The sequence below is a fragment of the Pezoporus occidentalis genome, unplaced genomic scaffold (assembly GCF_034315485.1).
Source record: "Pezoporus occidentalis ecotype Australia unplaced genomic scaffold, CSIRO_AGI_Poc_V1 ctg364, whole genome shotgun sequence".
Lineage (NCBI taxonomy): Eukaryota > Metazoa > Chordata > Aves > Psittaciformes > Psittacidae > Pezoporus > Pezoporus occidentalis.
In genome coordinates, this window is record NW_026915636.1 from 181021 (window position 1) to 206614 (window position 25594).

A 25594-nucleotide genomic window follows, 5' to 3' on the forward strand; every position below is an offset into this window, starting at 1 on the left:
CTGCCAAAGCATCTACTGTGTGATTTCTGAGCCTGATTAGATTGGGATCTAGATCATGAAACTACCCCAGCTAATCTGAAATTCCCAACACCCAACCTGGCTAGGTAATTCTTTCTTTTTGTTTTCTGTTGGATTGAATCGAATGCATTCCTGAGTGAGCAAAACCCTATCACTTTTTAAAACCTCAAATGCTGGGCCAGTGAAATGCTTCACTTCAAGCACAAGAAAATACCTAATGACTTTGCTCAGGCCACTTCCATGCTTAGAGCCATGCAAGGTTTTGCTGGGCTGTCCCCAGTAGCTGGGGCTCACAGAGTGATGTAGGAGTACCTGGTTGCTATTGACTCACACTGGTGCTGTAAGGCTGAGCCTGGCAAAATGGACAGGAGCAGACTGAGAAATAAAGGCACTTTCTTCTAATTACCACACCCAGCAAAAGAGAACTCACACCCCCCACACCCCCCCCCCCCAGCATGTGTAAGATGCTTCTTCCCAAGCCAGACACTGATAAAGAAGACCAGGCCTTTATTCTCCTATTTCCAATCCCTCCCTCCATACTAAAAGTGACACTAATGGGAGAGGAGGAGCTTTGCATGCTCAAGATCTTATTTAACCAGGTGTTAGAATATCTGCAGGGTGCATGAACTATCTTGCCTTACATCACTGCTCTGAGAGGAGTCTGTTGGCTTTCGGATGAAACTCTGTGCCATTTACAGAAAGAAATTCTGCATTTTGCAGATGATCCACACTGATGAGAAAAATGCCTTATGCTGTTATCAATGTTGTCTTAGGAAGGACACACACTAACTGTTGCACGATGTACAAATACTGTCACTATCTGCATCTCAGATGAAGTTAGCAGACAGATGCAGACAGCATATGCATTTCCACAGGGGCAGCCTGCACAGCTCAGAGCTCCTCAGAGCTTTCCAAGAGCCACGCTGAGGATCCTTTGCTGTTGCGTTTGCAGCTGACGTGTGTACTGACAGTGCTTGCTTGCTTCCTTCCCCCACCCCATCGTGTACATTTGTTATAACACCTTAGGAAGGAAAAGGGTGCTGCCTTCGCAAAGTTAGATAACTGGCCCAGTTCTTCGCTGCCGGATTGGCTGGGAGAGGCCCAGTAAAACCAGCTGGCCAGCAGCCCGGCCCAGCCCTGTGAGCCTGGAGCCATTTCCACAATTGGCCACTTCAGACTGGGAGAGGGGAAGGTGGAGACAGCTGGGCACACTGCTGCTTCCTTTCCTCCTCGCTTGCTCTCAGAGTAGTTTGGGAAGCCTGCTCGCGGTGCCCCCCAGCCCTCCTTGCCACACTCAGGGTTGGCAGCCAGGCGTCTGGCCCTGCTTCAGCAGTGCTGGCACAGCCTCAGCACAGGACATGTCAAGCTGCAACAGCACCGGGGGCCCTGCTGCCCTGGACTTCCCGGAAGTCCTGAAGTCCCTGCTGGAGTACTCCTTACCCTGGACCAACAAGATGACAGGTAGGGTTGAGGGAATGCATTGCAGGGTTTCTGGTTGATTTCTCTTTCTCCTCCTTAAGTTGCAAAGAAGGGGGTAGATGATCTTGTCTGCTGCAAGCCCTTCAAGGGTGTGTTTCTCCCAAGTGTCCAAGTCAGACATGGGATTCTGGCTTGGAGTGTGTTGTGCAACTAGGAGTAAAAACAGCAGCAATGGATTGATTAGAAAATCAATCAAGAGTGCTGAGCTCCTGATCCCTTTAATCTCCAGGTTCAGCTAGTTCTTGGAAACACTCAAAGCTTTGTGCGCAGAGGCAGCTTGGGCACAAATCTCCATGCTCACAATAGGAGTGACTTCCAAGCTTGCCATTCGGGTTGTCCCATGGTTAATAACTGCTGAGCCTCCAGACATTGCCTCTTCCCAGACGCAGAATGTCCAGGGAGCCCAGCCTACAGACTCTGTGCAAACTTTGTGTTTGATGCTGCAGTTGTTTATCAGTGAGAAGCTGGAGTAGGGAACATAGCAAACGTGGTGTTTTCTTTGCAAGAGCACTTTTGTACTCCGGGGCTGTCCTGCTTTCCGTGCAGCATCCTAGAAAACAAATGGAAAGGAGCCATGAGGTTATTTAGTCTGGGCTTCTGCTGTGCTGAACATTTCACCCTTGCTGAACTGACCACTTCTCCATTGCTGGGTGTGCTCCAAGTGCCCATCACACAAGTCTGGTTTTGGATAAGATGCCACAAGCCCTTGGCAAGCTGCTTTTTGTTTGTTGTGTTTTAATGTTGGCTGCTGAGTGCCGGGGAGGTGTGTGGGAACACCTTAGTTCAACAAGCTCATGTCTAGGCATGAGTGAGTTGAACTCACAGAAACAAACATGCTTGGACCTCGCTCTTCCACAGGGAATTGCAACCAGGGCATGCAGACAGCTTTGTCGTCTTGAGGGGCAGCATGACCCAGGAGCAGAAGAGACAGATACAACATGTGGAGAGGGACCCTGCTCATGTCCTGGGAGAAAAGGCTGCTGCTGTGGCAGGAAAGGCAGCTGCATATAGTGAACCCTATGGCACCTGCACAGCTCCCTGTGGGAAGGAGAAGGAGGGCAAGGGTAGCTACTATACCCCCTAAGGGTTCATTTTGTCACATCGCTCTGCTGCTGCCACCTGTGAGCTGGCTCTCTTCTTTGCTGAGGCTTTGCCCAATGACGGGGGTGTTTACACATCACACAGTATGAAGCTGCATGTGGGGAACAGGGCATGTTTTCTGAGCCGACTGATACCCAGATAGAAGGTGGACCTGGCTGGCAGGAGGCAGTAACAGCCAAGGGAGGCTCATGTGGTACAGAGCCTTCCTGTGGCTAAGCTGAAGTTTGGCTGCCTCTCTGGGCTCCACAGCCAAGTGGATTGAATTAATCCAAGGGAAGAGTGCTGGCAAGATACATTAGTTTGGCAAGAACTGGAGCGGGGGTTTAGAGGGGACATCAGTGATTTGTAGAGGGAATAATTTAGCCTAAACTCACTGTGGCTTATTTGGCTGCTGAGGGTACTGTTTTGTGGCACTTTCTTCCTTAGCCCCAGGACCACCCTGCCTCTCAGCATCACCTCCTGTAATCTTTAGAATTGTCCCTACAATGCTGCCTCCTTCCCCACACCAGCATTCCTGTCATGGCCCTCTTCCCACAGAGCTGAGTTCACCCCTTCTGGGTCTCCAGACCCATGCACCACTCTTCTGGATTTGCTGGGTCTCAGGCCTCTGAAATGTGTTCTGAGATTCAAACCTCCCAGAGAGGCTGGTGTGTGTGTGTGTCCCTCCCCCCATGCCTAGTGCTGGGCTGCTTCTCGCCTCCCTGCTGCATTAGAGCTGGGCTGTTCTGCATCATCTGGCCCTGACAAGGCTCCCAGCAGTAACGGCTGCATTCCTCTCCTTACATCTCATTGTCTTCCTCTCTTCCTTCTGAGCTGCAGAGCAAAAGAGAAGTTGTAAAAATCCAGGCAGATTTCAGCTTAACCAACAAGGTAGAGCTGATGGTGCAGTGCCCACTTTCTGCTGGCAGTGGTTTGAGCCCCTAAACCCCAGAGGCAGCAAAGAAAAGCTCTCGGAGTAGCCTCCCCCCTAGCTGACAGGGCAGAGCTGGTGCCCAAGCAGGGTGATGTGAGAGGGAACCCACAGGAATGCTCCCCAGCATTCAGGCCAAGCATCTAACACTGTACGGGCTAAAATGTCTCTCCAGGCAAAGTCACAACCCAGTGGTGGTGCAGAATAAACCTTAGCAGAGTGGAGTGTGGGTGCAAATGGGCTGGAGGAAGAATGTGGTTGATCTAAAGGGAAAAGCCTTGAAGTAGAGGCTGCTGAGTGGTTTTAATAACCTCCATTCATATGGACGTTACCCAGCAAAGCAGTTTCCATTGAGTTCGGGGGAGGATACATGCAGAGCCTGTTCCTTGAAGGAGCACTGTACAGTACTGAGACACAGCATCATCCCAAGGGGCCTCCAGCATCAACAATAACGGGACAAAGCAACCATGAAAGCCATAACTGAAGCCTGCTCTGCTTTGGCTACATCCCCTCTCCCTGTTCCTAGAAATTGTTCTTTCATGACTTCAGTTGGTTGTGTTCTCTATCTACCACCTACCACTAGCTGTTTCCCAGGGAAAATCGTTGCTGCAAGCTGCGTGTTCCACCTCTCATGTGTGGTCTGACATCTGTGTTTCATTGCCCCGTGTGAAGTGGCATCTCCCTTTCACGCATGTGCTTTTTTCTTCCGCCAGCTGAGCTTGGCAAGGCAGAGGGAGTCTGTGGAGGGCAAGCAGCAGCCCTGGAGCATGCTGGGCAGTGGAGCATGAGCTATTTTGCCTGCTTCTTGCAGCTGCATTTATCAGTCTTGACATATGATTCATTAACCTGCACTGTTCCAAGCCTGTATTCACAAGATGGCCTTTTCCCAAGCTCCCTGTCAGGCAGCGCATGCACAGGAGTTGCACCAGAGTTTCACTCTGGTCCTCTGTGAAGGAGGCAGCAAGCGAAGTAGCTGGCAGGTAGGGAAGCTCTGTCTGCCCAGGTTGCATGAAGACATCCCCTGGTTCTCATTGAAGCGAGGCAACGGGGGAAAGCACCTACCCCATGTGCCTTCCAATACGTTCCTTTTCCTGGGGTGCATGGGGAGGATTCCAGACCCAATTTTGTGTCAGAAAGACCATCGGGGTTTATTGGCAAGAGTCAGGTCAACCTGTGCCTTGCCACCAGAATGAAATGCCTGAGATTTGTGTAGGGGCAACAGAACCAAGCAGGTGCCTGAGTGTCTATCTGGGAGGAAGAGAAGGACCCTTTTCTGCTGGCACTCAGGAAGACATCCCCACCCTGGCACCTATGGCTCAGCTGGGCACAGAAGAGACCATGCCAGAGAGGTTGCACGCTGTTTCCTCTCCTTTCCCTTCTCATAGCTCTAGACGTAGCAGGTTTGCTGCGGCCGGCCCTTCTGTGTCAAGAGGCAGCAGCTGCTGACAGGAGAAGCCTGTGGCTGTAGCTTCTGTCACTTCATCAAGCTTACTTGTTCTGCAGGAGAAGCTCCCCAGCCTGTGCTCTTTCGGGATGGATTTGGCAACACTTGCTCCCTTTGTATGTTCAGAACCTTAAATCCCAGCACAGCATCCCTGCTGCTGGAACAGGGGAGTCTGGCTGGAGAATCACAAGGGTTGCCTGTGATCATTAAAACTTGGACAGTCTGTCCCCCCGCCGCCCCCAGCAGCCAGGCCATGCCAGCAGCCGCAGTGAATCCCTTCTCCCCGCTCACATTATATAGGGCACGGCGCGGCGGGCATCACGTAGGGCAGAGGGAGATTACCTCTGTGTCACATGGGAAGGTGACGTGGGGACAAAGGCGGGTACTGAGGGGCCGGACGGAGCGCTGGCACCGGCGGCGACCGCCCCCCGCGCGGCCCCCTCAGCGGTAACGGTCGCCTGACTGCGCAGGGGGGCTCGGCGCGCGCGACGCGCAGGCGCAGGGAGCAGCCGGCGGTGACGCAGCTCGCGCGGAGGCGGGGAGGCGGGGCACGGCATGCAAACGAGCCGCCGGCGCCTGCCCCTGCACGTGCCCCGGCGGGCGGGGGGCGCGTGCCCGCGCCGGCCGGGAGGGCGGGGCCTGCCCGCGGGACTCCGCCCCCCTAGCGGCGCGGGCCAATCGGCGGTGGGAGGAGCGTGAGGGGGGCGGCTCGGCGCTCATGAATACTGCAGCACGCGCCAGGCGTCAGCCGGACGCGCGTGCGCCGTAGCGCCCTTCCCGCGCGCCGTCCGCGGTCCGAGCCCGTCGGTTGCCGGCCTCTGAGGTCCCGGGGAGCTGTCGCAGCCCCGCGCCGCGGCCCGCCGGTGACCGTTGACAGCGCGCGCGCCCGCCCGCCGGCTCGCGGGGAGCATGCCCGGCCGCACCGCGCACCAGGAGGCGGCGGCGGCGGCGGCAGGACCCGAGCCCACTGCAGCCGGGGGCAGCGCGGGGGGTGCCGCGCAGCAGGAGCAGCGGGGCCTGGCGGGCGCCTTCCCGCTGGTGCTGAAGAAGCTGATGGAGAACCCCCCGCGGGAGGCGCGCCTGGGTGAGCGCGGGACCGCGCGAGGGAACCGCGGGAGCGCGCTGCGCTCTCCCCCCGCTTCTCTCTCCTTCTCCCTTCCCCCCCCCCCCCCAGTCTTCCCGCTCCGTGCCGCGGAGGGCGGGACCCGCCGGGTAACGGTGGGTGTCCCTGTGGGAGAGCCCGCACGCCCGCGCCTGGCGCTCTACCCCCGTACGGCCCGCGCCCCTTTTCTCTCCTCTTCCCCGGGCCGGCCGTGCCAAGCGCCGGCAGCACGGGATACCGGCCCGCCGGGCTTGGCAGGAAGCGCTCGGCCTCATTTGCCCTCTCCCTGCCTCAGAGGCTCAGGACAGCGGTGGCCGCCCCGCGGGCTGGGACTCCCTGGTGAGCCGGTGCGACTGGAAAATTCAGATGCTGCCATCGTCCTCTCGGGTGTATTTGGGTGCCGGCGTTGGGCGAAATGAAATGCTTCAGGTGCGGGGTTAGGCAGGAATCGGGTGGTGACACGCTGGTTTCCTTCCTTTAGCAGCCTCCCCTACCTTTAGACCCGGAGTTGGGAGCAGCAACGAAAAGATTTGGAGACTTCCTTGACCTTAAAATTGCTGAAAAGTTGTACGAGGACCCGCATAAACGGCAAATCCCTTCAGATTAGGTTTGGTGATAATCCGTGAGGGGATGACCAGCTGCCTCTGCACATGCAGTCCTGTATAGGCTGGAGCTGTCTCCCTCCCACTCCTTATGCAGACAGCAGCTGTATAAATAATAGGGCTGGTGCTTGTATTCATCAGTGCTCATGGCACTGGTCGTTTTTGTTGACTTGGTTTCTTTTCACCTTCCACCTGGGAGTGTTTTTGGCTGAGTATGTCTGGTTTTAAGCAAGCCTCACGTTTATCTACACTGCTGTAGTGCCCAGTGTACCAGTGTATATTAAATTAGCCCTTGCATTTGAGCGTTTAGAGGTTGAGAATAATTTTTGGAACATCAGATAATATCCAGGGTAGACACAGTGCCAGCAGGGTTGGCAAGATTGTTTCCAATGAGGATCCTAGTTCAGATCCATTTACTTTTGTATGTGTAACATTGCGCAATGCTGTGTAAATGTATCCCTCTTGTGATAATGGCAAACATTTTTTCTCTTTTCTGTTTAAAAAAAAAAGAAAAAAGTGAGCCTCTGATAAAGGTTTTGGCTGTGTTGCTATGGTGCAGCATGCTGCAGTATGTAGAATCTTGACTCTGCAACATTATGGGATTTCTTAGGGTATTTCTGCACCCAATCCTCTTCAAAGGTTCTGTTAGCCAGCAGAAACAATTCAAGTTCATGTGTGGAAACTATGATGGTAGGTGACTTGGATGGGGTGACTTTTTGTTGGGGCTGGTTTTCTTGTCCAGAATCATGTGATCTGGGCTATGGAGTTGTACAATTTTAAGATTAATGCCATTTTGAGGTACTGCATTTTCTAAAATTAGAAACATTTGCTACTTTTACTAGATGATCCCATTCTAACTTGGGAAGGTGTTCAGCTTGATTCTCTAAAGCTTGCCAGCGAGTCCCTTTCCTCTTGATTGCCCCTCTCCTTTCATGGTGTGATGAAGTTCAGGAGGTTCTCATTCTTAAATTTCTCCATGGGTTTCCTTACTCCACCTTGTACTGTTTCAGTTCACACTTTGTGGAACTTGTTGCTTTCTGTTTATTTTGATCTCTGATGCATTTCTTGCTTGCATATTTGCAAGACAAAAAGAATGCCTTCTGTGTTAGCAGGTAGTTACTCCTCATTTTACAAAAGACTTGTCAGTAGAATTGTGACTCAGCTCACTTCAGAGGTTCCTTGTTTATCTTCTGTTCCATTATAGTGACAGCCAAAATGTTAAATAATTGCTAACTCACTTAATACAGTGGCGTGTTCAGCAAGTTTTCTGAGAAAAGACCCTATTCTTTTTGCCTGTAATGCCTGTCGACGAAAATACAGTGTTCTGTCGTATTCTGCAAGAAGAAATTGTATCAACTAGCTGCAGTGTCCATTTATAGTCTCCATGAGCTACCTGTGGGTTTTCCAACTGCTGTAGGTAATTTGACTACCCACTAAGCAAGTAGGCTTTCTAATCCTAAGCAACAGAGGAGGACATCCAGTTCCAGCTGAACACCGTCATCTTGAAATGCCCTGCAATGTACCAAGTGTGTCAGACCGGCCTCGCAGTAAGTTGTTGTCGCATACATTGTAGGGGTTAAATAAAATAATCTCTTAATAAAAAAAGCCCTGTGGGGTAAAGGAAGAGAATTAGTATTCTAGAGCAGAAGCATAGGTCTCTCCTAGTAATAATGAGCTGCTGCATACTCTCCAAAGGGTGTTTTAATCACCAGTTGCGTGCTGCTGTGGCTGGAGAAATGCCTCGGCAAGCATTACAGTAATGGACATCAGGAATACAGAACCCTATGACCTGTCTTGTTGCATTGTCACCGGTGGGACTGAAGATCTCTGGAGCAATCAGCCTTAGTCTATCTAGTGTGCTCAGTACAATTTGACAATGTTTTTTGATGAGCGAGGGGAACTTCGTCATAAAAGTGTTTGTTCTGTTTGTGGCTGGGATAGAATTTGACAGTTGTGGCAAGAATGTCTTTTCGTCTGGGGTTGGTTGGCTGGGTTTTTTTGTTGGGTTTTTTGTTGTTTTTTTTTTTGAGGAAAAAACACAATGTGGGCTAAAGCTTTTTACAGGCTGCTGCTTTTGGCTTAAACAGCAATATTTCTAACAGTACAAGAACTGGAATGCTCTGCCTAAATTACTTAGCATAAATTAGTGACCTCTCTTAACAGCATATGTACAGACTAGCTAATAGGTCACAGGAGCAGAATGAGGGGGCTAAATCAGACATCCAGCTATCAGCTGCAAAAGTGCAGGCCAGATTTATCAGGGTGACCTTGAATCACTGCAAATGGAGCCTCTTAGGATACTGCAGCTCTGCTGTCAGGTAATACCTGTTTACACTATAAATATCTTAAGAGAATTAATGTTTCAGGTCCCTGAGCTGGGGTGGATGGAAACTTCCCCCTCAAGATGAAAGAGGTTAATTAGTGTTTCATTAGATATTGCACACCCAGCAGGATGTTGTGCTGCAGAAATAAAGATTAAATGAATTGAAAGGAAGCCAGTGGGAAAATGTCAGTGCAAAAATGATCATACAAAGGTTGTATCTTATGTATCACATTTGAAATACATGGGCACCCAATATTGAATCATAGAATAGTTAGGGTTGGAAAGGACCTTAAGATCATCTAGTTCCAACCCCCCTGCCATGGGCAGGGACACCTCACACTAAACCATGTCACCCAAGGCTCTGTCCAACCTGGCCTTGAACACCTCCAGGGACTGAGTATTCACAACTTCCTTGGGCAACCCATTCCAGTGCCTCACCACCCTTACAGTAAAGAGCTTCCTCCTTATATCCAATCTAAACTTCCCCTCTTTAAGTTTTAACCTGTTACCCCTTGTCCTGTCACTACAGTCCCTAATGAAGAGTCCCTCCCCAGCATCCTTATAGGCCCCCTTCAGATACTGGAAGGCTGCTATGAGGTCTCCACGCAGCCTTCTCTTCTCCAGGCTGAACAGCCCCAACTCTCTCAGCCTGTCTTCATATGGGAGGTGCTCCAGTCCCCTGATCATACTCGTGGCCCTCCTCTGGACTTGTTCCAACAGTTCCATGTCTTTCTTTATGTTGCGGACACCAGAACTGCATGCAAGACTCCCAAGTGAGGTCTCACAAGAGGAGGGTAGAGGGGCAGGATCACCTCCTTTGACCTGCTGGTCACGCTCCTTTTGATGCAGCCCAGGATACAGTTGGCTTTCTGGGCTGTGAGCACGCACTGCAGCCTGCTCATGTTCATTTTCTCATCAGCCAACACCCCCAAGTCCTTCTCTGCAGGGCTGCTCTGAATCTCTTCTCTGCCCAACCTGTAGCTGTGCCTGGGATTGCTCTGACCCAGGTGTAGGACCTTGCACTTGGCATGGTTAAACTTCATGAGGTTGGCATCAGCCCACCTCACAAGCGTGTCGAGGTCCCTCTGGATGGCATTCCTTCCCTCCAGCGTATCAACTGAACCACACAGCTTGGTGTCATCGGCAAACTTGCTGAGGGCACACTCCATCCCACTGTCCATGTCAGCGACGAAGGTGTTAAACAAGAGCAATCCCAACACCGATCCCTCAGGGGCCCCACTCGTTACTGGTCTCCAACCAGACACTGAGCCATTGACCACAACTCTTTGTGTGCAGCCATCCAGCCAGTTCTTTATCCACCGAGTGGCCCACCTATCAAATTGATGTCTCTCCAATTTAGAGACAAGGATGTCGTGTGGGACAGTGTCGAATGCTTTACACAAGTCCAGGTAGATGACATCAACTGCTCTACCCCTGTCCATCAGTTCTGTAGCCCCATCACAGAAGGCCACCAAATTGGTCAGGCAGGATTTCCCCTTAGTGAAGCCATGCTGGCTGTCACCAAGCACCTTGTTGATTTTCATGTGCCTTAGCATGCCTTCCAGGAGAATCTGCTCCAAGATTTTGCCAGGCACAGAGGTGATACTGACTGGTCTGTAGTTCCCTGAGTCACCCATTTTCCCCTTCTTGTAAATGGGGGTTATATTTCCCTTTTTCCAGTTGTTGGGAACTCCAAGTGCCATGATTTCTCAAATATGATGGGACAGTGGCTTAGCAACCTTGTTTGCCAGCTCCTTCAGGACCCGTGGATGGATTTCATCAGGTTCCATAGACTTGTTAACTTCTTAATGTGTGCATGTTAACTTCTGCTATTTTAATTTGTTTCAGATATTAGATGTTAGAAGTGAGGGAGAGAGGGAGGCACACGGTGAAGCAAAGACAGCACTGTCAGTCCAGTGCTTGTCAGTTGTCAACTTACAGCAAAAGGACAGAAAAATTCAGATGTGCTTCTCGTGTGAAGGAAGGATTTAACTGGGTGTGAGCCAGGAAGAATGGCAAGAGGAAGTTGGAGGGGCCACAGTACAGCAGGATGATGGTGTGCATCTAAAAGGCATTAAAAGATATGAGAAGGTCCACATACACCAGTAGTATAGTCTTTTTGGCACTGCCTTCTGACAAGTATTTTTAAGCCTCATGTTTACTCTGTTAATCACTTAAGGTTTCTTTTTTCCTCCTGGAGGTGTTGTATTAGATGTTGCAAAACAAAAGCCTTGCTGGCTTGCATTAAACTTGGCATAACTTAAAATGGAATACTTTTTTTTTTTTCAAGAATGAAGACTTTTTTTTTAAATTCAACATTTTGATGCACCATTCACAATTTAAAAAATAGTGATCTGTCAAGAATTCGTTGTTGTTACTAGCATTTGTTTTGGTGATGTCTTTGCTAGGATATCACCCACAATTCCCAGTATCAGTCTGGGGTCGATTGTGCTGGGCACTGTGCAAACCTTGGGAACATACACAATCCCTGATTCAGAAGTCACATGTGAAATGGTGGTTCTAATTTGGTGGGGTGTGTTTCAATTGTAACCAGAATCATTCATGTATGTGAAGTAGAGTGGATGCTCTTTGTTTCCTAGCTTCAAGTAGGAGCTGTTTAGGAACATTCAGGTTATTTGGGTCATGACTGTTAGCCTGTACTTTTGCTTTGCCTAAGCAAGGGGTAGGAAATTTGCAGAACTCCCTGCAAAAAGGAGTTTATAGCAGGGATTGGAGTTGGAAGATGGCAGTTCAGAGGCAGCAGTGTGGAGTAGCAAAGAGGAAGGCCAAAAGCTGCAAGATGTTAACAAAGCTCAGGTTCGGGAGCTGCTGGTCTGAATTTAACATGTGCTCTTAGTCCCAAGTTGGTGACTGGTTAATGTTGTCCCCATTGTTTAGTATAAAATTAGTATCTTTTGTATGAGATGTTCAGGGTATGGTAGATTAAAATGATAATTTACTTTGTATGGCAGCACTGTTCTTTAAGCCATAAAAAGCTCTTTCAGTCTCAGTTCCACACCAGCCAAGGCAACAGCGGAAGGAATGCCAGTTCTATTGGAATAGGTTTTATATAAATAGACTTTTCTGATTTAGAGCAGAGTTTCACTCCCACTCCCACCCCCGATAAAGAAAAATACTCCTTTAGCATGTTTTAGCCAGTCTAGAAAACTAATGCCAAAGTTTTGTGCATTTTGTTGTGTTGACCTGTGTGGATACTGGATCCAGTTAGATCTGAACTAGTCCAGTGTATGTCCCTGAAGTCTTTGGTCTGTTGAACTGAATATTTGTCAGCTTCCATGGTAAGACCCAATTTGTAGTTGGTTGGGGTAGGATTGTGAACATTCCTTTTGATGGCAGTGCTAGTACTGGTTCTGCAATGCCTTCTTCAGCCCTGGTAGAACTGCATGGCTACATGGAGAACTGGATCAGGAAAATTACTTGGATTTTCTTTTCTTTTTTTTTTTTCTGGCAGCTTATTTTTGTCTCCTAAATTATGTAATTATTCCATAACTTGAGTTTTCTGCTTGGATTCTGTCCCAGACAATTGTTAAGATTCAGTAGCTATGAGGAACATAGAAACAGCCATTTTCCTGTAATATGTGCACTGTAGCACGGTAAATGGAGAAAATCTCATCAGTCTTTCATGGCTTGGGGGTGGGATGTGGGAGTATGCCTTATTAGACATCTCCCCAAAGAGTGAAAATTGTATGTAGGTACTCTGAGCTATCTGTAGTGAACAGCATTTGGAGCTATTGCTTTGTGTGGACATGCTGAGTCATTTCAGAAAGAAAAGCTTCTGAAATACTGAACAGTAGACATCCAGGTCTCTGGTGTCCTGTGGCCCTTTTGACTAATTTGCAAACATAATCTGAAACCCATCTTCTTTTCTTGTTTGTATTTAGATTATTCTTCTGCACATTCTTTGTGCATAGTATAAACTACTTCTGCTTCCTTGGAGCTTTCTTAGTGGCTTCCCATGTAATCCTAATTATGGACATTCCCTTGTAATGTCTTCCAAGATGAGCCTGTGAAAAACAGGCTATTTTGCAGTGACTAGTTAATAAGCTAGATGCAGTATTGTATCAAACTTCAGTAAGTTTCCACAGCAAGGATGCTGGTCTTCAAGGATACTCAAATGCCTGTGGTCCAGCCATCACAGGGAGTCAGAGCATTCCATACTGAGTTACATATGAACATTGCCTTTCAACGTCTGATTTTTCAGATCGTGTCATGAGGCAGAACTATAGCTTACTGAATTTCCTTTCATGGGGATTTTGTTAGGCTCTTAAAGCGTGAGTCTCTCCTGTGTTGCAGCTTGTACAGTGACCTACTTGTATCTTTCAGATAAAGAGAAGGAGAAGATAAAGCTTGAGGAAGATGAGGCAGCAGCTGCCAGCACTATGGCAGTCTCAGCTTCCCTTATGCCGCCCATTTGGGACAAAACTATTCCTTACGATGGCGAGTCTTTCCACCTGGAGTACATGGATCTGGATGAGTTCCTGCTGGAGAATGGAATTCCTTCCAGCCCTACTCACCTGGATTTGAACCAGAATCCACTCTTGCCTGTGGCTGAGCTGGAAGGAAAGGAGTCTGCCAGTGCTTCCACTGGTTCTCCTGCATCATCCTCTTCCACTGCAGTTTACCAGCAGTCTGAAGCAGCCTCCAGCACAGGTAGATGGGATAATATGGGGTTGTGAGGGACTTTTGTTGTTCTTCTGTTGAAAGGTGCCTCTTTAGATCAAAGAGGAGACGTGCTAACCTGTCAGGGGTAGCTGTGGCAGGTTAATTAGTACAAACATACTCAATCTAGAGCCTTAGTCTGTGTGTCAGTTTGTGAAGATGCTGCCTGTCCTCTTCTTCCCCTTTCCCTTTCCTGAAAAAAATGACTTGAGTGTCTCAGTGTGCGGTTTGTCTCTCTCTTTAAATTAGAAGAGCTGAACCACCAACACAAAGTATTTGCTTTCTTGGTATTGCTGGTGTAGTGAGAAGTTAGACATGTTGAGAAAATAGTTTCTTGGGTTATTTTACAACAGGTTTGGTAGTTTTTGCCAAGTCGTTTGGGCTACCTTGGTGATTTGTTCTGCTTCTTTGGTGAACTAACTTAATGTACTTCAAATAACAATGCTTAACAGAAAAACAATGAAGCAGTGTTTCACGCTAGCCTGTGAAGTGTGAGAAGAGACACTTGGAAAAGGTGTTAATGATGCAGTCTGATGTTCCCTAGTGCTTTGAAGGAGGAACTGAGGAATAAGAAACAAAACTGTTCTTAAATGGTACTAGGGAACTTCTTCATTTGCAACATGAAGATCTTCTCTATTAAGGAGCTCAGCAGCACATTTTGCCCTGGATTTGGAGTTTAAACTTGATAGCTACTGAACTTTGACAGTGCTATTTTATGAGCAGACTTTACAGAATGCATTTTGATCAGGGCCTCTTTGAGTAATCTGCAAGAGAAAGGTCAATGTGGGACTCCTTCAATAAGGGATAGGGTGTGGCTTTTTTCTAGGTGGTATATAGAAAAACTTACTTGTCGATCACTACTTCAGAATGGACTGATACTTGCAATTCACGTGTATGAAGTTTATAAAGAAGAGATAAATACTACAAAGTTCATATGAACACTGTCAGTGTCAGACAGTTTGTTGGAACATTTCTCTCCATGTGGTAAAGTAGAACACTATTGCATTTGTAACAAACCCACCTTTATTTAGTCATTTGTTTGGAAATAAAATTGTCTGACCTTTGAGTGTCCCAGGGATGGAGGTCATTGGGCAGGCTTGTTTCTGTAAGGCTTTCTGTGGTACAAAACTCGGGCTGGTACAAGTTTTGTGCTTCTTCCTGCTGTGGGAGGTGCTGCTTAAGTGTGCAAAGCATGTAGTTTTTGCTAAGGAAGTATTAACTCTTGTCCTGCATCTGTCTGCTCATGTCTGTTAGTCTGGCATATGTTCCTAGAGTTTGTGTTACAAACTGGACTGTGTAGCTTTTCTCTGTGCCAGCAGTGGTACAGCACCAAACACACCTTAAGGAAATAACGAGTAATACTGTTAAATATTGCTCACAGTATGGCAATAAATAGATACCCAAGTTGGCTTCTTAGTTAATTCTCTTAATCTTGATGAATGTATTGTAACTTCTCCTGTTGTTGCCAGAGTCCCCACCACAAAATGAGAGAAATACTCCCAGCCCCATTGATCCTGACTGCGTAGAAGTTGAGGTGAATTTTAATCCTGACCCTGCTGATTTAGTGCTGTCCAGTGTGCCTGGTGGTGAGCTCTTCAATCCTCGCAAACACAAGTTTACTGAAGAGGACCTGAAACCACAACCAATGATTAAAAAAGCCAAGAAGGTTTTTGTCCCAGATGAGCAAAAGGTAACAGATTTATTGCTGTAAACTTCTCTAGGCCTTGGTCAAAGTTCCTGATTCTTTGTCCACACATTCTGACGTATAAAGCTAATGCACTTATACCTATGTGATTGGGCAGAAGTACCACGAAGAATAGAATTGGCAAGTCAGCTGCTGTTCTTGCTGGTTTGGTATCATGAGATAATTACTGGGCAGGAGCAACTTACGATATATACGGAAATGAGAAGAACTATCAAGTCACATCCTCAATAACTGCACTTTCAAAGGCCCTTATATGTATTTGCCCAGCATTAGGTCCGATCTGGCTTTAAACAGCCCAGGCAACAGAACAAGTTGTTTTCTGTGAAAAATCATTCCTGAATTGAAAATAAGTAAAGGGAGCATTTCAGTTGGACTGCTTCTTAGTAGCCAAGTCTCTTGATCTCCCTCGTTCTAGCAGTGCACTTGGTTTATGCTACAGTGAGACTTGTGTAAGGATGAAATCTTATACTACTGTTGCCTGCATTTTGGTGTGAGATCCCTGCAAACCAACGAAGGAGGTTCTTCAATACAGCAGTCAGTGTGAATGTCATTATACAGTAAAGAGGCATTTGCTTGATAAGAGTTGTCAGCTTGGCTCTTTTTTTCTTTTTCCCTCTCCTTTTTTTGCTGCAGGATGAGAAATATTGGACAAGGCGAAAGAAGAACAATGTGGCAGCAAAGCGCTCCCGTGATGCTCGGCGATTAAAGGAGAATCAGATCACGATTCGGGCAGCCTTTCTTGAGAAGGAGAACACAGCCCTGAGGACGGAGGTTGCGGAGCTGCGCAAGGAAGTGGGACGATGCAAGAACATTGTTTCTAAATACGAGACCAGATACGGACCCTTGTAAGCACACCCCTTTTCCTTGTCAGGGCTCCTTGGTTTAGCCTCTTAGACTTCTCTGCTTTCCGTAGAGACTTCCAGAAATAAAGTTTGTGGAGGCTTTGCTATTTTGCATCTACACAAAAGAAAAAATACACCACCAAACCCTGTTTCTGTTGGCGCAACTTGTTCAGGCCCTTTCCTGATCATTGTGTTGCCCAAAATCTTAGTGTCCATATTTGCAACTTTGTTTTTAAGACTGATAGAGCATTTTCTGATGTCATACAATAGAACAGATTTACCTGTCTGAAGGAATAGATGTGGATCCCTCCTGACTGGACAGGGCTTTTGCTATCTGTTCTAATCTCTATTTCATGTGGAGGAAGAGCTTAGGAGACTCTTCTTGCCTTTTTTTTTTTTTTTAACTGCTCTTTTCTCCCTGCCCACCCTTCCCAGTCAAATTGTAAAACATAATTTTAAGATGTAAGTAGATGTTGCTGGGCAGCGTCGTGAAATTGTTTCCCCTCCCATTCAGAGGCACTAGGAAGTACTTGTTGTATAGAGCTCTGTTCCTGTGGAAGAGGAATAGGGGAATGTTTAAGGCGGGAAGACAGGCAAATACTCACTCTCTTGTAAAAATTGAGGTATCTCAAGGTTAATGCACAGTGTTATTTGCACCAGAGTCAGTGCAGTGTTGATTAAAATACTGCTCAAACATTTTGGTAGGTTCTAATCCTGGATAGCTTCCAGAAATCAAGGAGAGAGAACAGTAGGGACAGATATGGACAAAAAAATCTGTGGGGTTCAGAATTTCTGGCACCACCCCTCCTATTTTTTCTCTAGAGGGACTTCTCTCTTTAACTGCTGATAAAGCAACCCGTTACACTTAACTGAGAAGTAAGGAAGATTTAGAAAAAGAGGTCTGGCATATTAGGCTGAACCTTGAGTCCCATCTGTTAAGGAATTGTTAGTACATTATGCTTTGGAAGAAGTTGATTTGGGTTTTTTAAGAAGCAAACAAGCCACTTTCACTTTACTATACCTTACTTGTACAAGAGCTTGAGAAAAGAGTTCTGGTCCTTTGCCTCATGACCAGTCTATCAAACAAACAACACCCACTCTAAACATGAACGTTTTACCTCTATCTCCTGTGTAGCAGCATATCTGGCCTTCCTATGCCTGCTGGTTCTCTTTCCAGCATGCTTCCTGTTATAAAATTAGCACACAAGACTTGCCCTCTTGGAAGTAATCCATTCTCAGCACCAAGCATTTCTTCAACACTGTATGGTGTTAAAAGAAAAATATGTTGTGTGATGTTGGGACCTTCTTCGTGACCTACAACTGCAAGAACCAGAAGCTTTAACACAAGTATATGTCTAGAAGTCCTCTTAACAAGAGACGCTATCTAAAGATAGTGGCTTTGTCAGAACTCTCAAGCTATACTTCCTGGGCAAATACTTATATTAGGGACTGAATGTGGGATAGATGATGCTTAGGCTAGTTTCCAGTTCCCCATTGAAATCTGAAAAGTATATTAAAAAGCATTGGCGTTTCTATACTAAAGACTTGCCTAGCTTGTCTTTTAAACATGATGTGGAAATTGGTATGAGTGTAGACCAATCGTGTGTTGACTTTTTAAGGAAGTGGAGAAGCAGGCTAATATACAATGCTTAAAGTAAATGTATGCTTTGACCTATCTCCCCCTCTGTTATGCTCTTAATTTGATTAGAGTGGCTCTTGATGCAATGTTGGTCTAATTTCTTTCAAGCATACTAAAAATTGTCACCCTTTCAGCAGGGGTTTTTCTTTCACAGGGTGGTGTGTGGTGGTGATGGTGGGAAGTATGTTATAAATAAATTGTCACACTTAACGCTTTGCTTTGTTTAAAGTGACTTATCTGATTCCGAGTGATGCAACTTTAAAGACTTTTAAAAACAAAGAAACTAAAAAGCACACATGAGTCGCCAGTCTTCAGAGTGAGCAGTGAAATCTATGAGGTGTCCCAACTCAAACAACTGACGATGACCCTGCCTGCCTGCTTGCCTGCAAGTACCCCATCTGAACTACCCAGGGCTGGGCATGATGAAAAGTGCAAAGTCTCCTTAATTCTGTAAATGGCTTTCTTATCTGTCTTTCTCACTGTAACTATGAGCTACAATAAGCTTACTTACTGGGGTTTTGTCAAGACACTCAAAGTTCATGTCTCAAGGTTTGTTGACAGCCTGTGTGAACAGAGACTCTTGGCACTTGAAGTGGAAGAAAATAGGAAGCTTTAAATGAGAGTGTCTGTATATATTAAGAACTGCTATACTTTAAGACTCTTTTTCCCTGCAGTAGTATGGATTTTATTTAATACTGCAGCTCACTTCTAGTACAGTGTAGCATCTTGTGGAGTACTGTGAGTGCAGAATTAAAGCAGCAGTTTGTGATGTGTGAGACTTCCAGTGCAGAAAAGTACAGCAGATGTACTGAAACAATCCAGAAAGCATCGCAGTGTGCCACACAAAGAGTAGTAATAAACCTCTATTGCCCGTGTAATAGCAAAACACTTCAGTTGCTTTTCTGCTCCACTGCTGTTAACCTGCTTTTCCCTTTGTTTCTTTCATAAGGCTCACTTACTTCCATGGTATCTTGCTGAAACCAGATCTACTCTCCTGTTAGTGATTCAGCAATCACAGAAAAGGTGCTAGTCTGAGCTGCTGATGCCTTTGTCTTTTGGCAGTCTGCAACTACCAAATGAGTATTAGCTCCAGCAAAACAATGGCTATTTGGTGCCATATTAGAATTTTCTGTCTCTTGACTACATGAGAACTGCAGTGGTGAAAGAGTACTTTGTTCATCTGTTTTATGAAACTGAAACAGCCAATGATTTTCCACAGTTACAACAGGCAGCTTAAGTATCAAGACCCTAGTGCTGGTGTGGGAGAGTAGATGAAAGCTTGGACAGATTTGTGGGGATGTTCACTGTGTGCAGAAGATGGAGGAAGTAGGTGGAAGTTCCTTTATAAGAGTATCATCAGCATAACAAGAATGTACTCTTATGTTAAGGAACCTTAGGAGCTAAATTTGTGTGGGAAGAAAAAGCGTATGTAATTTCTGGGCAAGTAGTAGAGGGCCAAGCTTATAGCCAAAATGGAGCTTGTAAGACAGGAGCGTATTCGTGTCTGGAGTTTTATAAGCAGCATACACCTCAAGAAAAACAATCTTGAAAGCTTTCAGAAGCACAAGTGCTGAAATTGAGGCACAACTTGTTACCAGCAAAGCTCAATGCTATCATGTTGAACAAGTATTTTGACTTTGCATTTACCCAAGAGATTCCACCTCTAATTTCAGAGCAGAAAGGAAAGAGAGAAAAAGTGCAAAGCAGCAGCTGATGTTGTAAACTTCATGTAAAATATAAGGAAAAAAATCTCAAACCCCAGATTTCGTAACCAGTTTTCTGACTACAGCCTTTGTAAAAAGTGTATACATTAAATGTACTTATTGAGCTATTATTTTTAATGGACCATGTTCTGAAGTCAAGAAAGTGCTTTCAACTTTTTTGCTGGTTACAAAAGTATGCTTACGAGTGTATTAATATAGTTTGGGATTCTAAAGCTCTGAGATAATCTTGGGGTATTCTTTTCAAATAGATGAATAGTTTAGCTCCGTGTTGCTGAAATGTCAGCATATATCTCTATCAACTATTGCTGATTTGGACTGATATTTTTGATATGTACTGTTTTGTTGTTGTTTTTATTTTGGTGATAAATGCTAAAACATAGACTTAAAAAAAAGAAAAAAAAAAGACCCTGACAGCATGTAAATGTAGCAACTGTTCTGCATTTTATCATTTCTAAATTTTCAGTTAACTTTGAATGTCTTCCTGTTTAAATCACAAAGCTAAAGGGTATTGTAATTGGCAAAGGAGTTGCTGGGCCTTCATTTGGGTCTTGCTGTCTTACTCCTTTAGGAATATCTTATAAATACTTACATATTGTATACAGGATTTGGGTTTGCAGTATATCATGCTATTTTAACAGCAAAATAGTGAGATTAGTATGTGCAATTCTATTAGCTTTTTCTGTTGTATTAAAAGCTTCCACGATGGAAATGAACAGTGAATGTTCATCAGACCTTTCCTTCAGAGAAGACTGTTACCAATCTCTTGTGCTTCCCTGTAGCGCAGATTTGCACATTCTGTGATTTGTGTGTTTGGGTTGCAAAACTGGAAATTAGCACTTTAGGGTGAGTGTGGCTTAACTTTTGTAGTTGGAGATTTATTTTTGTGTGAAGATGCAACATCTTTAAAGATAGATGAGAAGGTAGCAACTATTTAAAGGAGTATAGGTATTGCCAGACAAAAAATAATGTGCAATGCTGAATTCCTTTCTCAGTTTTTGCAGTCTCAGGAAGTTAAGCTTACTGCTTCAGAGCTCTCTGCTCCTTTCAGAAAGATTAACTATATAATCTCGTTTCTTTGACTAGGATGACAATCCTATCCTTAAGTCGTTAACTTGTGTACATTTTCATAGTGGTCATAAGACAACTGATAATTCTTTTAGCTCAGTTTGAACATTAAAAGATGCTGAATTGACACTGCTAGAGTCTGAAGTTCTCTAGGCTTGGAACATGCTCTGCAGAGGCCATAAATGTGCCTGATGCCAGTGTACCCCCATTCCAGCCATAAAGGGACCATCTCCAAGCGGAAAGAATAAAGGGAGTCCGCCTCTCAGCATCACTGCAGGGATTGCCAGTAAAGGGAGGGAGCAGTTTTTGACAGAGCTGTACATTCATTAGGAAGTGGATTGACACCAAATGGCCATTTCACAGTACTAGCTTTGAAAATATAAACTGTTGATGAGATTTGTGGGGAATGAGCATTGTCTTACTCTGCAAAAGAAACCTTGAATAAATGATGTACAACATTTAATACAGGATTGCTTTTGTGCATGGTCTTCTAGTCTACACATAGTTGTATTTCCTTACAATAATGTGGGCTTGTATTTAAAAATTCCCTAGAAGCTTAATCTTTCACCAATTGCCAAGATCTGCACCCACTGACACCAGTAACAAAGACCTCATTAACTCCTGCAGGAAAGTCTGTACTCTCACGTGGTTATTGTAAAGTTTTATTAAGCTCTGGAGTCATGGGTGTCTTTGCTTTACTCTGAAGTGTTCTGTGCTGGGATCAGGTGGATATATTGCAGACTGCCCAAGTAATGTTAGTAAACTGCTCCTATCCCTTTCTCATTTACACAGTTAGTGATGGTTTTGATATTCGGATAATCTCAGTTTCTTTTTTTCCACCCTGCATAGACAGGGTGAAAAAGTAGTGCACCATAAGCTTGCACTGAGAGAAGAATTATTTGGGGGGTTTTAAGTTAAATGTGGCTTTCTGCAGTTCATCTAGTAACATTTTGTCTGGTCTGACAATTCTTTATTTCCCTGCTGTGCTGTTGGAAAGCCCAAGGTGCCCTAGCTGTAAAAATCGCTTTCAGCATTACCTCCAGGACTGCTACTAATTGTACAAAATTCATTTCAAGAATGAGAGGAGCGGTGGAAGGCCAGCAGCTTTGGGAATATTGTAATGAAACCACTTGTGTGGAAAAATATTTTTGTGTAGACAGCAGAAATAATGGACTTGCACAGAAGAGAATATTGCTGCTTCAGCCTTGTAAGCCTCCTCAGCATAAGAGGGTTCCTTGTGATCAGATGCCCTAACTAAGAGTGAAGGTATCTTGGACCTTTCTAAAATCCACACAGGCTTTTGTTCATCCTTATGGTTTTAGCTGCTAAGCACAAGATGAAGAAATGCATAAATCTCATAATTTTGGCAGCCTACATCTAAATCCATAAATAGCAAAATCATTTGTTAAGGCTAGTCTTTTGCCTTTGTAGTACTGCAGGACACTGAGCAGCTTTCTAGATGTTCAGATAATTACTCTGATCTGTATATCTGCCACTGTAACATGATGAGGATAGATAAACTCACAGTGAAAGACTGGGGAAGCAGCAGAAAGAATAGGCTTAACATTTGTGGAGATGCTAACAAAATGCTAATTGAGAAATTACAGTAACTCATGATAATGTATATTTGTCATGCAAAATGTAATTTGTCAGTTTTATAGTATGCTATCCCCTCGTTAGTCACTTTAAGAATGCAAACTTCTTAGAAGTCAAGCAGCTACGGGGGAAAAGGAATCCTCTTGAGGAAGATACATGTATAGACAGACATAGATACTGGGCAAGGAGAATAAGGAATGAAAGCAGGAAGAGAAGAATAATGCAAGAGTCCGATCTGAGCACGATCGCTAAAACTAAAGCCTCACTGTTTATTTTAGGCCAGTTTGGATCCCCTCAGGTTAGCATCATACACAAGACAAGTATTTGTTGAGGTTTTGGGAATCTCCTTTTCTTGATCTCACTTCCACAGTCCAGAAGAAGGTGAAAGGAGTATACAGATAGGGAGGAGAGTCACTGCAGAAAGGCATGGAAAAATAGCAGTTGCTTTAAGTAACTGTGCTGCCGCACTGAGGGTTGACCTGCTGATGTGAACTGATAGTGCTGTGTTGTGAGGAAATGACTCTCTGAGGCCCCAGTATTTCAGGGCCTTAATTCTGCTGTCATTTCTGTGTGGGATGAGCCCTGTATCTATGGAGAACCATGTGGACTTCACAGGATCTGTTCTTGAATGTGAAGCTCTGCCCAGGGGGTCCACTGCAGAATTGTGTCCTTAACACGTGATCAGTTGTAGTTACAAGGCTATTGATAATAAGTGTAATTTGGGTGCCTGTTACATAGCCAAAACCCTTGTTACTTCACGTTCCCAACTAAGGCATGAGCAGAAGCCCTTTGCTGTGTAACTTGTGTATTAAAAAAAAGTACTTCACATATGTCTAGTAAATTAAGGCATGTGATTTTGGTCTGTGGGTCTCAAACTTTTCTCGTGTACCTGCCTGAATGTTTTCTTAGATCTGCAGCTATGTCTAGGTGAGAAGGTCTGGTGGGATTTGTTTTCCTGAGGGGGCACAATAGCAGCTCTCATCTGTCACGCTGTGGCTGACTGCTTGCTACTGGCCAGGATCATGGATGGATGCATCCTCTGCACTTTCATGTGAAGTTGTCTGAAATATGGTGATTAACATGATTATTGGAATACTGTATTTTGTATAACCTAGAACATGTAAATACACTTTTAAAACTGTTCTATGAAGTAATAAATAAGTGCTTCCATTGTAATATCTGAATATTGTTAATGCTTCATGTAGCTTGATTTGGGATTATTTTTTTCCTACAGAACTACAAAAATCAAAACAAAGATTGATGTTGTGGAATTCTAGTCTAGTTGTGATGCTTTCTATCAACAAAAAATGTTTTGAAAATAATGACGACCTACTTAAGCAGAGAAACTGAGAATTTGAGGGAATTGATTCTCTCCAGTCTTTCTTTAACAGTAGTTACTGATTACATTCATAACTGTACTCTTCTCGTCCCATTAGCTGGACAGTGGATTTGTTTGTGAGGAGTATTTGGAAAGTGGTGATATTAAATCATTTGTGAAGATTAGTGGTTGAGGAAAACTAAAGTTGTTTGGTTTTGTTTTATTTTGTTAAACTATTCTTTTTGGCTCAAACAGATCTGTCTCCACCCTTCAGCCAGACTGCAGCAAGTTGCAATGAAACAGTGAGTGACTGTTACTGAAGCGCATTTGTAACCTAGATAGTCTACATCTTCATTAGTTCTGTTATACACATAGATGAGGCAGGTATCCTGCTGTGGTGTGGAGAGACAGAAAGTGATTAATGGCTTGAGGTTTTGCTGAGTACATGTTCACTGGATGCTGCACAGCTGGAACTTTCATCAGCTTTCATGGCCTTTTCTATCTCGTGTTAAAAGGGAAAAAAAAACCCAAAACAGTGGAGTGAGAATCATGAGCAGTCTGCTAGGAAATACAGTCACTTGGGGTTTGAGGGAGAGGTAAGATTGATCCATCAGCCTTCATCTAAAGAGATTAGGCTGTGATGATGCTTTATCCAGCCATAATATAACTTCTTTTTCTTTAATGCTGTACTGGAGTAGTCTCCTCTATAGCAACAGCTGTGTCTGCAGTGTTCCATAAATGACAAAAGCCACAACATCCTTTGCAGGTGGCAGAGATGGTGGCATCTCTGGTTTTGTTTTTATTTTCTCCTTTATTTTTTTTTATCCCCTCTCAGTGTTTCTTGGCTGTAAAATGGCTATAAAACAGCTCAGCATATGTGCAAGTTATTCAGAAAACTCTGATCCTGTAAAGCTTTCTGAGAAACATACAGTTTTTAACTAAATAGTTTGAGGGAACTCCTGTCTGCTATATTTGGCCTGAAATTCTGATGTCTCTTGGATAAAAGTATTTTCTTGGCTTCAGATGTGACACTGATCTGTCCCATTCATTCAATGGGATGGGTGATAAATCTGCACAGTTTTTATATTTAAAGATATATATCTGATCTTAGTTTTACTGCATGTTAAGTTTAATCTCTTGGATGTGTGTTCCTTGAGGTTGTCTATATAATTCCTGTAAATGTAGCTGCTTTTTGAGGCAGTCCATCAAGTGCATTTGAGATTATCTTGACTGGGAGATTCTATAGATGTGAAAGAGATAATAAAGATTATAAAGCAGCTGAGTAAAACTGTATTGCCATAAATGGTTTTAATTTATATATGAATCTTTTATCCCAAACTGCTTATTTTGTACATAAACCTACACACTCCTGGCAGCTGATGGGTGAAAATAAAGGTGCTTAAATAGCAATCAAATGAGAAAAGGGCATTTCACTGTTTCAGAGTTGGTATTATTTTATATTTCCATTTATTACACTTTTTTAAATGTATAAACCACAGATTTGAATTCTCAAAGTCTTCAGCTTGGATTTTGTGAGTAGTTTAAATCCTCTCACCTCTCTGCTCGTAACTGGTTTTTAAGAAAAAGAAAAGCTTTGTTTAAAATGTAAAATTTTGACTGTATTAAATTCTGTTAGTACCCTTCCTTTTTAAGAAATAAAATGTATATTCCACTATGCTGAGATCCAGTAATTTTGTTCTTTAGATGGCAGACTGTTTGCTGTACACCTCAACTGCCAGCATCGCACCTGCGATCTGCACAAAGCTGATAGATGCTAAAGCAGCTGATCACATTTTAGGATTAGGTTCTTGCTGTGCATTTCCCATGTGTTAACTCTTAGGTGTGCTGGCAACAGGTATATGATCCCCCATTTCTAATTTCTGGATTAACTGATTTCAAAAGCTTTGCAAGGTTTTGCATTTGTCCTGTAGTGACGCCAGGTTGAACTCTTTCGGGTAGGAGGAAAAATGCTGAGAACTAGTAGTCAGCCACAGTCACTTGGACCTCACATTGTCTGTTACTTTGGGGCTGACAACGAAATAATCA

At 44.8% G+C, this 25594-nt stretch overlaps 1 protein-coding gene and 1 long non-coding RNA gene across 3 annotated transcripts; one reads left to right on the forward strand and one right to left on the reverse strand.

Moving 5' to 3' along the window:
• The first annotated feature begins 601 nt into the window (after nt 1-601).
• On the forward strand, nt 602-25223 carry TEF (TEF transcription factor, PAR bZIP family member). 2 transcript variants are annotated; one of them, XM_062631041.1, is made up of 5 exons: nt 602-1479; nt 13324-13650; nt 15129-15349; nt 15998-16209; nt 18075-25223. In XM_062631041.1, the coding sequence occupies exons 1-5, from the start codon at nt 1377-1379 to the stop codon at nt 18094-18096; spliced, it is 885 nt and encodes a 294-aa protein (XP_062487025.1). In that variant the 5' UTR covers nt 602-1376; the 3' UTR covers nt 18097-25223. The 2 variants fall into 2 exon arrangements, with proteins under 2 accessions (XP_062487025.1, XP_062487024.1); XM_062631040.1 differs by lacking the exon at nt 602-1479 and adding an exon at nt 5825-6036.
• On the reverse strand, nt 1674-5431 carry LOC134170005 (uncharacterized). The gene is made up of 2 exons (XR_009967090.1): nt 5244-5431; nt 1674-2047 (listed from the first exon to the last, which is right to left on the reverse strand). It is a non-coding gene; the product is annotated as an uncharacterized LOC134170005 (long non-coding RNA).
• Nucleotides 25224-25594: the final 371 nt, after the last annotated feature.

Coding starts and splice junctions, on each gene's coding strand:
- TEF (XM_062631040.1), top strand. CDS start 5,862: ATGCCCGGCCGCACCGCGCACCAGGAGGCGGCGGCGGCGGCGGCAGGA. Junction 15,350..15,997: donor TTGTCCCAGATGAGCAAAAG/GTAACAGATTTA, acceptor TTTTTGCTGCAG/GATGAGAAATATTGGACAAG. Junction 16,210..18,074: donor GAGACCAGATACGGACCCTT/GTAAGCACACCC, acceptor CTTTGTTTAAAG/TGACTTATCTGATTCCGAGT.